The 12,404-nt window shown below is 44.1% G+C and overlaps 1 protein-coding gene across 1 annotated transcript in view; it reads right to left on the reverse strand.

The window, feature by feature from the left end:
- ANTXR1 (ANTXR cell adhesion molecule 1) overlaps nucleotides 1-12,404 on the reverse strand; it is a 132,698-nt gene that overhangs the window by 76,930 nt on the left and 43,364 nt on the right. Inside the window, exon 10 of the mRNA XM_087706052.1 lies at nucleotides 5,841-5,939. Within this exon, the coding sequence (XP_087562178.1) occupies nucleotides 5,841-5,939 (99 nt within the window). The remainder of the gene's footprint in view (nucleotides 1-5,840; nucleotides 5,940-12,404) is intronic.

Here is a 12,404-nt window from a genome sequence, read left to right on the forward strand (position 1 = left end):
CTGCCGGTTCTGCAACCCAGGCCAAATTACCACTACCGGTTCTCTCAAACCCATGCAAACCGGTATAAACCTCTGAAACAACCTCATGGGAACATGGTAGAAAAAAAGGGGTTTGCCAGGACATGTTTAGGCCACAGTTAGGCACAAGTAGGGAAAAGGCCACCGTTCGCTTCCCGTTATTGACGTTTGGTGGGAAGTCAGAATTCTCTTGCCCAGGATGAATGTCCTCCAGAAATTGGATGCCAATGTTTCTCTTGGAAGTTATACCTCCTGGAACCCAGCCAGGTGTTTTGGGCAGTGTGGTTGCGTAGTTATATAGAAGCAACTACATTTTCTAATTTCCTTTTTGTTTCTTTTCAACAGTTGAGGTTTGTGCTGGGTTCCCACAAATCTTTCTATTTCTCCAGCTGTTTGGGGCAAAGGAGACGTTATCTTCCTGAGAGGAAACTTTGCAGAATTGGAAGAGTCCTTCAAAAGGTGGACCACTATCAATCTCAAAATCTCCTGAGGTTCCAAATGAGGAAAATATTTAGCATGAGTTCTGAGGGGCTGGTTTTAGCTATCCTCCATGTTATCCCTCTTGGTGTTCTGCAGATGTGCAGAAACTTCATTTCCCACAATCCTTTGCCAGAAAATAAAACTAACTTGGGGAAGCCTGCTTCAGAGTAATTCAATTCAGCAAGTAAACTCTTGATAGAAAGATCCATAAAATTGGGAAATACTTCTGATTGTTGACTCAGCAACATCTTTCTTCATCGTTGGAAAGGCACACTCAGGCTAAAGGCAACAACAGCTCTTTATTGTAACAGAACAAGTATGTACAATCCAGCGAAAGTTGAGTCTGACAGCAGTCCTTTTATAGGGAACTGTCAGACCCTTTGACCAATGAGATTAAACCTCTGTTCCCGCTGGAACAGAGGATCTTGGTGGAAACCATTATAACTGTAGCTAGTATCTAACACCCGTGATCAGCACTTTTTGGTCTCCAGATATGAAGGGGCTTCGGAACTTCCTTTGGCTTCCCATCCGTCTTCTGAATCTGCACTGTGTGTAAATCAGGGGTGAAACTCAGCAGGTTCTGACAGGTTCTGGAGAACCGGTAGCAGAAATTCTGAGTAGTTCAGAGAACTGACGAATACCACCTCTGGCTGGCCCCAGAGTGGGTAGGGAATGGAGATTTTGCAGTATCCTTCTGAGGAGCTCCCCCAAAGAAGAGGGAGTCAAGCTATTCTCCAAAGCACCTGAGGGAAGAACAAGAAGCAACGAGTGGAAACTAACCAAGGAGAGAAGCAACCTAGAACCGAGGAGGAATTTCCTGACAGTTAGAAGAATGAACCAGAGGAACAACTTGCCTCCAGAAGTTCTGAATGCTCCAATGGTGGAAGTTTTAAAGAAGAGATTGGATAACCATTTGTCTGAAATGATATAGAGCTTTCTGCCTAAGCAGGGGGTTGGACTAGAAGATCTACAAAGTGCCTTCCAACTCTGTTGTTCTAGTCTAAGCTGTTCTCCTTGGCATTCATTGTCCCTACTGCCTGCCTCACAGAAAGGCACCATAAAATCCTAGGGCTAGAAGTCACCTCAGAGGTCTTCTAGTCCACCCCTTGTCCTCTGAGGTTTGTGCGATGAAGAGTTGTGAGAATTTTGTTCTCTAGACAGAAAAAATGAAGGAAGAAAAATGTTGTGCAATGTCCTGATGTTGGAATGATTGTGAGAATGGTGGGTTTCAGGAGGAGGAGGAGGAAGATGTAGAAGAAAGAGGAGGAGGAGGAAGAGGAGGAGGAGGAGGAAGAAGAGACAACACTTTCAGGGATAAAGGATAAAGCAGAATTGTGGCTCAGAATTGTTGGGCTAGGTTCATCTGAGTAAAGTTGTGTGAGAGCAGGACTGGGGGAAAACATTTGGAAGAATCTCTCCTAAAACTCCTAAGTTTCCTCTCTTAATGTTTCCCTTTTATTTTTAATTCAAAATATTCCTGTTGGGCTCTTGGCTTCTTTGATCTACCTAGAGTTGCAGTTTTTGCCTTTGTTTTTTTTTCTTTGTGGCTTTTTTGTGGCTTCTCTATTCATTCCTACGCTTCAGCAAAATCGCTCCTTTTCCCCCCACAAGGATGGCAGTTTTCATGGGTAAATGTCACCACCGGAAAAACTTCCTTTGGGATCTGGTTTTCCCTGAGTGTTACTCAAGGTTCAAACTTGGCTTGTTTCAGTGCTCTGCTGAGACCAGAGTTTTTTCCCCAGAGGTCTCATGGGCATTCCAGTGGTCACCGGTTTTGGTTCATATTTCTTTACATTTTGCTACTATAGTTCTTGTATGTTGCATGAACTACATCGTGTAAAATGGAGTCAGGTGCTGAGCCACATGGCAGTCTGTACTCCTACATGCCTTCCCAAGTTTTTTGCAACCCCCCAAATTTTTTGCATTCTTTTGATCCATCCAGATCTAGAACCAAACAGTATCCGAGCACTGACAGAGAACAGCATCAGAAAAATATGAACTAACAGATTAAAAGAGTTGGAAGGGACCATCTAGTCCAACCCCCTGCCCAAGCAGGAGACCCTACACCATTTCTGACCAATGGCAGTCCAGTCCCTTCTTGAAAGCTTCCGGTGATGAAGCTCCCACAACCTCTGAAGGTAACTTCTGTTCACTGGTTGATTGATCTCACAGCCCCTCAAGTATTGGAAGGCTGCTCTTCTGTCTCCCCTGGTCCTTCTCTTCACTAGACTAGCCATGCCCAGTTCCTGCAACCGTTCATCGTCTGTTTTAGCCTCCAGTCCCTTCATCATCCTGGTTGCTCTTCTCTGCACTCTTTCTAGAGTCTCAACATTTTTTTAATAGTGTGGTGACCAAAACTGGGTGCAGTACCAATTGATGAGCAGCTTCCTCTAATAGGCATTGTTTGCAAACAGGATGATGTCCTCATTGCTGGACTCCTGCAACACCCTCTATGTGGTGTTATCTTTGGAGCATGCTGGAAGCTGTAGAACACGGGGATGACCATGGAGGGACTAGGAAACGAATGGAAAGGAGAGAAGATCTAAGCCATCAAGAGATGAAGGACTGAGGAGATTCAGGGCTGCTGATCTCATAAATCGCAGCTCAGCTCATGTGGAGAAAAATCCACAAAGAAGCATTTCAAGCCATTCAAAGATCTCCACCTTCATGATCTCACTATAAATGAGGAATGGACACTCCTTGAGCGGTTTCCAAGATTCTGGTTTGTATCTAAATACGCATTAAAGACACCTCCCTGAAATGGGTGTAGTTCTTGGTCTTGCCAGCTGCAGGAAGCTTCCCCATGAGTAGCCTGCCAGTGGGTCAATCCCACCAACATAAAATAACCCCTGATTGAGAGTAGTTGGCCTAGTGTCCAATCCAAAGGGTGGCTTTTATCTTTCAATGTTATGTACGCAATGTTGGGATGGCCGGAACATCCAGGCCTTCAGAAAGGACACCTGGGAACCTCTCCCTGCTCTGGGATGGCCTCCACGGTGTGAATTCTTTCTTCCATGGAGGTTCACACAATTCTAACTCTCCTTGTATTTTTTTAAGCAAAGTTTTAATTTTTTGTTACATATTTTAACTTCTTTTGTAAACTAAGAGTTGTGCGGGTTTTCCCCCCTTAACATCTTCTCGTATGCATAGTTCATTTTACATCATATTTCCATTTTCGATTTCAGCCATATTATTTCCTTTCCATATTTTCCATCTTGTTTAATTTCTTCTTTATTGATAAACAATATCATCATTTGTCCCTCCAAATTAATCAAATTTGACATTTCATTTCCATCTGTTATTCTATTTTATTATAGATAACCTATATGCTCAAACTTAATTTTGCTTCATAAACATTTTACTTTGTTAATTATCCACAATTAATAGTATTAATCTATTTCCCCCACATTGTATTAGCTATATGCCATTGGGAATATTTCGTATTTCATTCTATTCTACTAGTAACTCCTTGTATTTTGAAAGCATGTTGAAACTTTTCGATTCCATCAAAATCCCACCAAGAGTTGGTTGTGTAAGAAAATAAAATGGCGAGTGGGCAATGAACACCTGGCTTCATTGCCCACATATTCAAGTGATGTACTTATGAGGTTATGGTACACTTGCTGTAAGTGCCACAGCTGTATTCTCCGAACTGCTGTGGAAGGTTTAAATCAGGGGTGTCCAAACTTGGGAATTTTAAGATTTGTGGACTTTAACTCCCAGAATTCCCCAGATGGCATAACTTACTCTCTTGTAATCCCTTCCTCTGCAATCTCTCCACTTAGATCAGAAGTCTTCAAACTTGGTCACTTTAAGACTTGTGGACTTCAACTCCCAGAATTTTCCACCCAGCCATGCTGGCTGGGGAATTCTGTGAGTTGAAGTCCACAGTCTTAAAGTTCCCAAGTTTGGACACCCCTGGTTTAAATTCATTTCAGAAGCCATGGGGGGACAGTTGTAAAGCTGCTGTGAGTTCACAACTCTCTAGTGTTCTTTTTGCCATCTCTTCTGGTAAGGTGGGTGGGTTATAAACCTGTTTCTTCCGATGCCAACCCCAAGTGCACAGGATACATCAGCGTATCTTAAGAGTCAACCTACAGTATTTGCAGAATTGGGCCTGATCCCTTCCATTCTGCACCAGAACATGTCTGGAGAAAGCTGCTTATTCACCATTTGCTATTTTTTTATTATTATTCTGGTGTATTTCTGTGCTATTGTCATAGGTGCTGTGGTGATTTTTAGGCCTGGAGAATTCTTGGAGTTGAAGTCGACACATCTTAAAGTTGCTGAGATTGAGAGACTCTCATCCTAAACTTATCAGCTGAATTTGGATGTCGGATTAAAAACAGAGGTTTTTTTGGGAATACCCCGTTGATTTGCATTTCCCTTTTTTTCTGTTTCCTTGAACAAATCAAGCCTTAAGCTTAAGCATTGCAGTAACTGAAGAACGGTTCACTTCCCTCAGATGGACATGTTGTACGAATACCTGAATGATGTTTTATTCACCTTGGTTTAGAAAGCACTGTGTTGTGTGAATCCAGCCCAACAGAAGCAAAGGGCAAAAAGATACAGAAAAAGAAAAACCTCTCCATGTCCTCAAATGTCCATGGAGGTTCTCAGTCATCCAGGCCCTGGTTGTCCCAAAGGTGCTTTCTTCAAGAGGCAACTGGACTTTCTGTTTTTTCTTTGAAGAAGTTTTGCTTCTCATCCAAGAAACTTCTTCAGTTCAGTTCAATTAAAGAAGCTTCTTGGATTAGAAGCAAAACGTCTTCAAAGAAAAACCAGAAAGTCCAGTTGCCTCTTCTAAAAGCACCTTTGGGAGTGCAACAAGGGAGAAGGCAGCTGAGCTTAACCCCAACACTTCCATCATCAGCAGTGGTCAACCGATGAGCTCGAGGGGACCATAGGGTACAGGCAGAAAAGCCAAGATGATGTCTCCAACAGTGAGACTGAAGCGCTACCCATTCTTAGGTATGTCTCATGGGGAACACCATAGCCACTTCCATCTTGCCTTCTTTTGACCATATCCTGAAGATAACTCTAGATTCCTACCAACCTTCGTCAAGGACACTTGAATGAACTTGGTCAGGCAAAGCCGAGTTACACATTCCTTCCTTCTGTGAGGATTTTTAGTCAATGCTGCAAGCGCCACACAAATGAACACAATGCAACACAACTATTATTAGGACTGGAATCATCCTCATCACAACCATCCTCATCATCACCACCCTGTTGGTGATGGTACCAGTTTTGCTTTCATCATCCTTAAGAAATCAATAAAGGTACATAAAATCATTAGATACACAGAATTGATTGGTTGATGGGACCTTAGGACAACTTACTGAGCGTGACTGTCTCGTTGATTCTGAAGCTACAGAGGACTCGATCCACATTCCGTGCGTGTCGGAAGCCATTTCCTGTCACCACAACTTGGAAGGACTCTGAAAGTAAAGAGAAACCACTTATTTGAGAAGGGCATTAGAGGGTTTTTTTTTTAATTGATTGATTAGGTGCCAACAAGACATTTTGTTTTAGTCCTAGCAGCCACCTAGATATTTCTCATGATTTTAAAATAATTCCTGATTCATTAAAATTATAATTAAATGATAATGCAAGATGAAGGAACTTGGCTCAAGCATTTTATTTGTGGATTGTTTGGTTTTACTTTTTTGACTTGACTCCCAGCACTCTATCAACCGGGAAAATTAAGATAACAATAGAAGAGACTCTACATAGCTCAGGGTTGGATGCTTGGCAGTTTTCTTGCAGATGTTTTGTTGAACATGAAGATGCTACCTGGCCTGGTAATGAAACATCTGCAAGCAAACTAGCAAGCAAGCTCAGAGAGCACCAAAACCTCCAGAATTAAGCTAACTTTCAATTTTTTTGGCAGTGATCTTAATTAAGATCCTGAGAATGTGGCAGAGCATATTTGGGGCCCAAAAAGATGTTGGAACAAGACACATAATTAGTAGAGGCTCAACAGAAATGGAAGTCCTCACAAATGCTCCCGAAATTTATAACAGAATCATTTCTGAAAATGATGAAACATACAGCTGTAAATGACGTTTTTATACAGTCCATCTGTTTGCAGCTGTTTTCTTCCAGCATCACAGAAGGGCTTTGAGAGTAGAATTTGAGCAGTAACCAACAACAGAAAGAAAAAAAAAGGTGATAGTCTTAGGATACAATCTTATCTCATCCTAAAAAAGACAATTAAAACATTTGGAGGAAATTGGTGGAACACTTAATATTTTGTAAAACGTAGATCCAATATCATGCCCGTTAAGACATGTCAGTGGAAAAACTGGTCTGCAGACAAGAATTTATTTATTACTCTTAACAAAGAAATTGAACATTTTGGGGGAATTGAGAGAAACAACTACACAATGCAGAATATGTGTGTGTGTGTGTGTGTGTGTGTGTGCACCATTTCAATCATATTTGGTCCAAGACTAATTTTGATTTAAGTTTTGGCCCCATGTGCTAAATGGTTGAAATTTGAAGTTTGTACACTTGAAAGTTACTGAGACATAAGTGTGTGTGTGTCTCTGTGTGTGTGTATACACATAAGTGTGTGTATATATTGTATATAACATATTACATATTTTAACATATCTTTTATCTCTATTGATTCCATACAATACATCTTATATAGACATTTGGTTCTCTTATATTTCTTATTTTGTACTATTTTTATATACAATCTTATTTCTTATTTTTTCCTCCCTTTATTGCTTTCCTATTTTTTACCTCTTTCCTCTAGCCATTTGCACCATAGATTCCATACTAAGTAGTACTCGAATTCCTCTTGGTCTTTTAGTTCTTTTGTGAGTCTGTCCATTTCGGCGCAACTCCAGTACTTTTTTTTAATCACGTTTTCTTCTGCGGGTGTTTTTTTGTTTTTCCAGTTCTGTGCGTATGTGATTCTTGCTGCTGTGATGTCATGTAGTATTACCATGTTTCCCCGAAAATAAGACACGGTCTTATTTTCTTTTTACACCCAAAATATGGCTTGGGCATTATTATGAGAGGAGGGTTTATTGTTTTGGGGTTGTCACACGGCTGCTCTCTTGAGAGCAGGCTCCCAAAGAGCCGGGCACAGTCTCAGGAGAGAACGGCTGTGTTACGCTATCGCAGCAGTGCAGCACAGCAGCCATGAAGCGACCATTCTCATGAGCAGCCACCCGGCAACCCCCCTTTCCAGCCAGGCACAGCACCATTCACTGACCTAGGGATATCGCCAAGCCACATGAGCGCCTGTTCGCCGCCGCCCGGCTCTCACAGCTTGGCGCCTTTGAAATGGCAGTGAAACACGCTCTGCATGGCTGGAGAGGGGAGTTGCACGAGCGGCTATTTCGCTCTTGCGCCTCCCAGCCTCACGATGCCCTGGCCCAGCTCTCCCTGCAGAGTCAGAGCACTTCCGCTGCTACCGCCGCCGCCATCCCAGCATGGCTTTTTCGGCGGCTTCCAAACTGAGTTTTCCTGCAGTGGCCGCTTTGGGCGTATGCTCTATGGTTGTACTTTCTGGGAGTATGCCCTGCCGGCAGCCAACTCACAACCATAGAGCATATGCCCAGAGCGGCCACTGCCAGAAGACTCAGTTTGGAAGCCACTGAAAAAGCCATGCTGGGATGGCGGTGGTGGCAGCAGCGGCAGCGGAGGTGCTCTGGCTCTGTGAGGAGAGCTGGGCCAGGGCATCATGAGGCTGGGAGGCACGCGAGCGGGAGCGGAACAGCGGCTTGTGTAACCCCCCTGTCCAGCCATGCAGAGTGCCATTCACTGGCATTTCAATTCACCAAGCTGCGAGAGCTGGGCGGTGGCAAACAGGTGCTCATGTGGTTTGGTGATACCCCTAGGTCAGTGAATGGCACTGTGCCTGGCTGGAAAGAGGGTTTGCTGGGTGGCTGCTCATGAGCATGGTTGTGTCATGGCTGCTGTGCTGTACTGCTGCGACAGCCCAACACAACTATTTGCCCCTGAGGCAGTGCCGGGCTCTTTGGGAGCCCGCTCGCAAGAGAGCAGCTGCCCAGCAACCCCCCTTCAGCTGGGCACAGCGCCACTCACCAACCTAGGGTATCCCGAAGGTGCCAAGCAACATGCTCACCTTTGCCTCCCCAGTTCCCGCGGCTTGGCACCCTCAGGATACCACTAGGTTGGTGAGTGGCACTCTGTCTGGCCAGAGGTGGGGGATTGTCCAGGGGGCTTATTTGCGGGGGAGGGCTTATTTTGCCCACCAGAAAAATGTGGCAAGGCCTTAGTTTCAGGACAGGTCGTATTTTAGGAAAAACACCGTAGGTATTTGGTTTTTTCCTCATAGTTCCCTGTAATTATGCCTAATAAGAATAGTTCCAGTTTTAATTCTATTGATTGTGTAATAATCTCTTCAAGCCAGTTTTTTATTTTTGTCCAGTATTTTTTTTTTCAGATGAGCATCTGCCTTTCAGTTGGGGGGAGGGGGGGGTTGAAGCACAGCCAAAAGGAAGCACTGAAGCCTCCAAATGCCCCTAATGATCAGTGCGATAAAAGGCACCAGAGCCACCCCTTTTGAGCTGCTTCTGTGAGGAAAAGTCAGAAGCAGCAGCACTTCACCAAGAGTTCTCTAAACAGTTCCTGCCCTGCAGTCAGCAAATTTTGCCTGTGCAAGAGGGCTTAAAACGAAAGCGATCCGGAGAGCAAGCAAGGATGACTTCCAATGCTTTGAAGCTGAGTGACCCTGCTTTCTGCTGAATCAACATTATCTCGGATGCTCAAGAGCCACCGCCCACGCCCTGTCTGTCTAAATCCATGGCCTGGGGGTCATGAGGGGGGTGCGTCTCCTGCACTGTAGCTGCACAAAGCCTACGAGTTGACTCAGGAATCTCGGCTCTGCTCCAACCAAGGCTCCAGTTGCTTTCATCCCAAAGCCCCAAAGGTGCTTTATTTTTTCCAAGAGGCAGCTGAACTTTCTGTTTTTTTCTTTGAAGATATTTAGCTTCTCACCCAAGAAGCTTCCTCAGCTCTGGCTGGATGGTGGTGGAATGAAAGGATTTATACTCCTTGCAGACAGCTGGTCATTTGCATCCTTTTAGAGAGTCGTTGAGGCCACCTGGAGGTTTATCTGTGTCCTCAGGGTCACCTGAGTGGTGCAAATCAGTGGTGGGGTTCAAAGTATTATATTACTGGTTCTGTAGGTGTGGTTTGGTGAGCATGGCATGGCATGGCTTGGTGGGCGTGGCAGGGGAAGGATACTGCAAAATCCCCATTTCCTCCCGATCAGCTGGGATTCGGGAGGCAGAGAATAGATGGGGGCAGGGCCAGCCAGAGGTGATATTTACCGGTTCGCCGAACTATTCAAAATTTCCACTACTGGTTCTCCAGAACTGGTCAGAACCTGCTGAATGCCCCCTCTGGTGCAAATGGTTGTGGAGCCTTCTTGGAACTGCTGAAAGGACTGTGCGGTAGACTGGAGATAGATGAGTCATATCCCTCCCCCGCCTTCCATTCTCCATCATCCAGTCAGAGCTGAAGAAGCTTCTTGAATGAGAAGCAAAACATTTTCGAAGAAAAACTAGAAAGTCCAGTTGCCTCTTTCCAGGCTGTTTTGGGGTAAAGGTGGAAATGAGTACAGAAAAAAAAGAAAATAAATAAATGCAGTTGGTACTGCTGAAAATCAGCATTTTTGCCACTGAATTTAGGCTGCATTATATGAGTGTAGGTCACAATTATGTGGAGTTGGAATGGATTTGTAGCAGAACATGAGCTGACCTGGAAGGTGGAGTTAAGCATGTCACGAGTTTAGAATCATTGTGTTGCCACAAGAGATCCAAGTCCAGCCCAATGAATTCCATTGACCTTTATCCAGGGCCAATTTATTTTTGACCATCCGTTGACTGGATTATTCCGTCTAGGTAGCAATAATATACTTTTTTTTTTTAACACAACAAACGTTTCTGGTTATTTGCAACTGACAGGACCCCATGGTCATCTAGTCCAACCCAGGGGTGGGTTGCTGCCGGCATTACTGCTGGCTTGCAACCTGTGCACCACAGGCGCGGTGCACTCGTGTGTGCTGTTCAGTGTAAATTGTTCTTTGTGCATGTGCAAAACAATTTACAGTGAACTGCGCATGCGCAATCACTAAAATCCAAAATGGTGGCGGCCAAGCAGCAGCGAGGGAACCGGTTGGGGGCGTGGCAGGCCTGGGTCACTGCCGGTTCTGCGACCCAGGCCTGAATTCTAGTTTGAATTTAAACTGGCAGAAACACACCTCTAGTCCAATCCTCAGCTATATGCAAGAAAGCTAATTAAATCATCCCAAAAGGTGCATATTTAATGCCTTGTTCAAATCCTCCAGCTCAATACCCGAGATCTATGTTCTACAGTTTGCCTAGAAGGTGTTTTTTTTTGTACATTATTTGCAGTAAATTAAAAAGAATTCCATTTTGTCCTCCAGCAGTACATCTATACATGCAAGAAAGGATACCTTTTCCACTTAAACTCAGCAATTGAAATAATTATAGTAGTAGCTTGACTGTTACAAGATGCTCACCCAGACTGACTACAAACAACGGCACGACAAAGTAGCAACAAACAGAGCATTGCAATACTTGCAAGAAGTACCACTTGCCTGCAAGCAGGTGGGATCACTAAATAGATCAAGCAATAGAAAATGCAGAAGCTCAAGTGATGTGTGGGTCTTTAGAGTTCATAAGTCAGCACCTGCCACATAACACCCCACACTTAAGAACTGTTGATAAGAAAGAGATTAAAAAGTGAATAATAGTGAATGTTGCAGTACCTCGAGATAGCAGAAGAGAAGAGAAAGAACTGGAGGAAATCACGAAATACAAAGACCTGTAAATAGAAGTAGAACAGTGGTGGTAAAAGAAAACCATTGTCGTAGGTGCTTTGGGTGCAAAACAACTGGAGCACCACCTGAACACCATTGGTGTCGACAAAATCATCACCGGTCAATTGGAAAAGGCAGCTTTATTTGAAACAGCTGACATCCTGCAACAGTGCTGCACCTTGAACATTTTACAACTATGACATCTGCCTATCCCAGGTCCTTGGGAAGGACTCACTCAGTAGGTGGACGGAAGTGCCAAATCCAGCCTAAACATGGATATGGCTGACCAACATAACAACAACAAAGCAGCAGAGGGATTGCCAGCTTTGTATAAATCTCAGGTCAATGTTCTAGCTTTCAATTGTAAATTTTGGCATCTGCACATTGGGGAAGAAAACCAGGAATTCAAGTAAAGGAACAAAGTAGATCAGAGGGGGCCTGGACTCTATGATATCAGGACCAGATAATTTAAAGGCATTTTCCCTTTTTTGGCAGCCTCTAGAGGTAATTTCATCTCCCAGGGTTCACACGAGCAGAGACCACCAGGTGGAACTCCTTTCCCCAGATGTTCTGCCTGTTAGGCAGATGTTTTCCTCACTGTTTTACTCGCTCCCACTACAAATGCCGTCTATTGAATTTTGGGGATGTGGCTTCCCAGATTCTTTTAACCAGAGAAGCCCAAAGAGAATTTTCTGCTATTTTCCTCCGCTGTAGAGGTCCTGGTGAGAACTTAAGATCAAAACTCTCTATGTGGACTGGAGTCTCAAAAATGCCTATTGCAGCTTCAGCTTGTTCTGGATTCTTGAGGGTACAATAACAGCCTTCACCTGCTCTTTTGGCATGTTTTTATTAAGTGGGTGTCAACTCTGAAGCTGGCCTGACTGAGGCCATCTTGGAGGCTTCAAAGTTTGCCCCAACGGTGATGAGGGATAGGGAGGGGGGAGTAGAGATAGCTGGGGTTTTGTAGCCAAAACAAAATAGTTTCCCCTAAGAACCAAGGACATTCTAACACCTGGTCAGAGAGAGGAGGAGCAATGTTACCAGGTGACCAGGCAGCACCTTGATTGGACCATGT

This window comes from Thamnophis sirtalis, unplaced genomic scaffold (genome assembly GCF_051295495.1).
Source record: "Thamnophis sirtalis isolate CommonGarterSnake01/CBP01778 unplaced genomic scaffold, rThaSir2_p1.2 scaffold_2, whole genome shotgun sequence".
In the NCBI taxonomy this organism is placed as follows: Eukaryota; Metazoa; Chordata; class Lepidosauria; order Squamata; family Natricidae; genus Thamnophis; species Thamnophis sirtalis.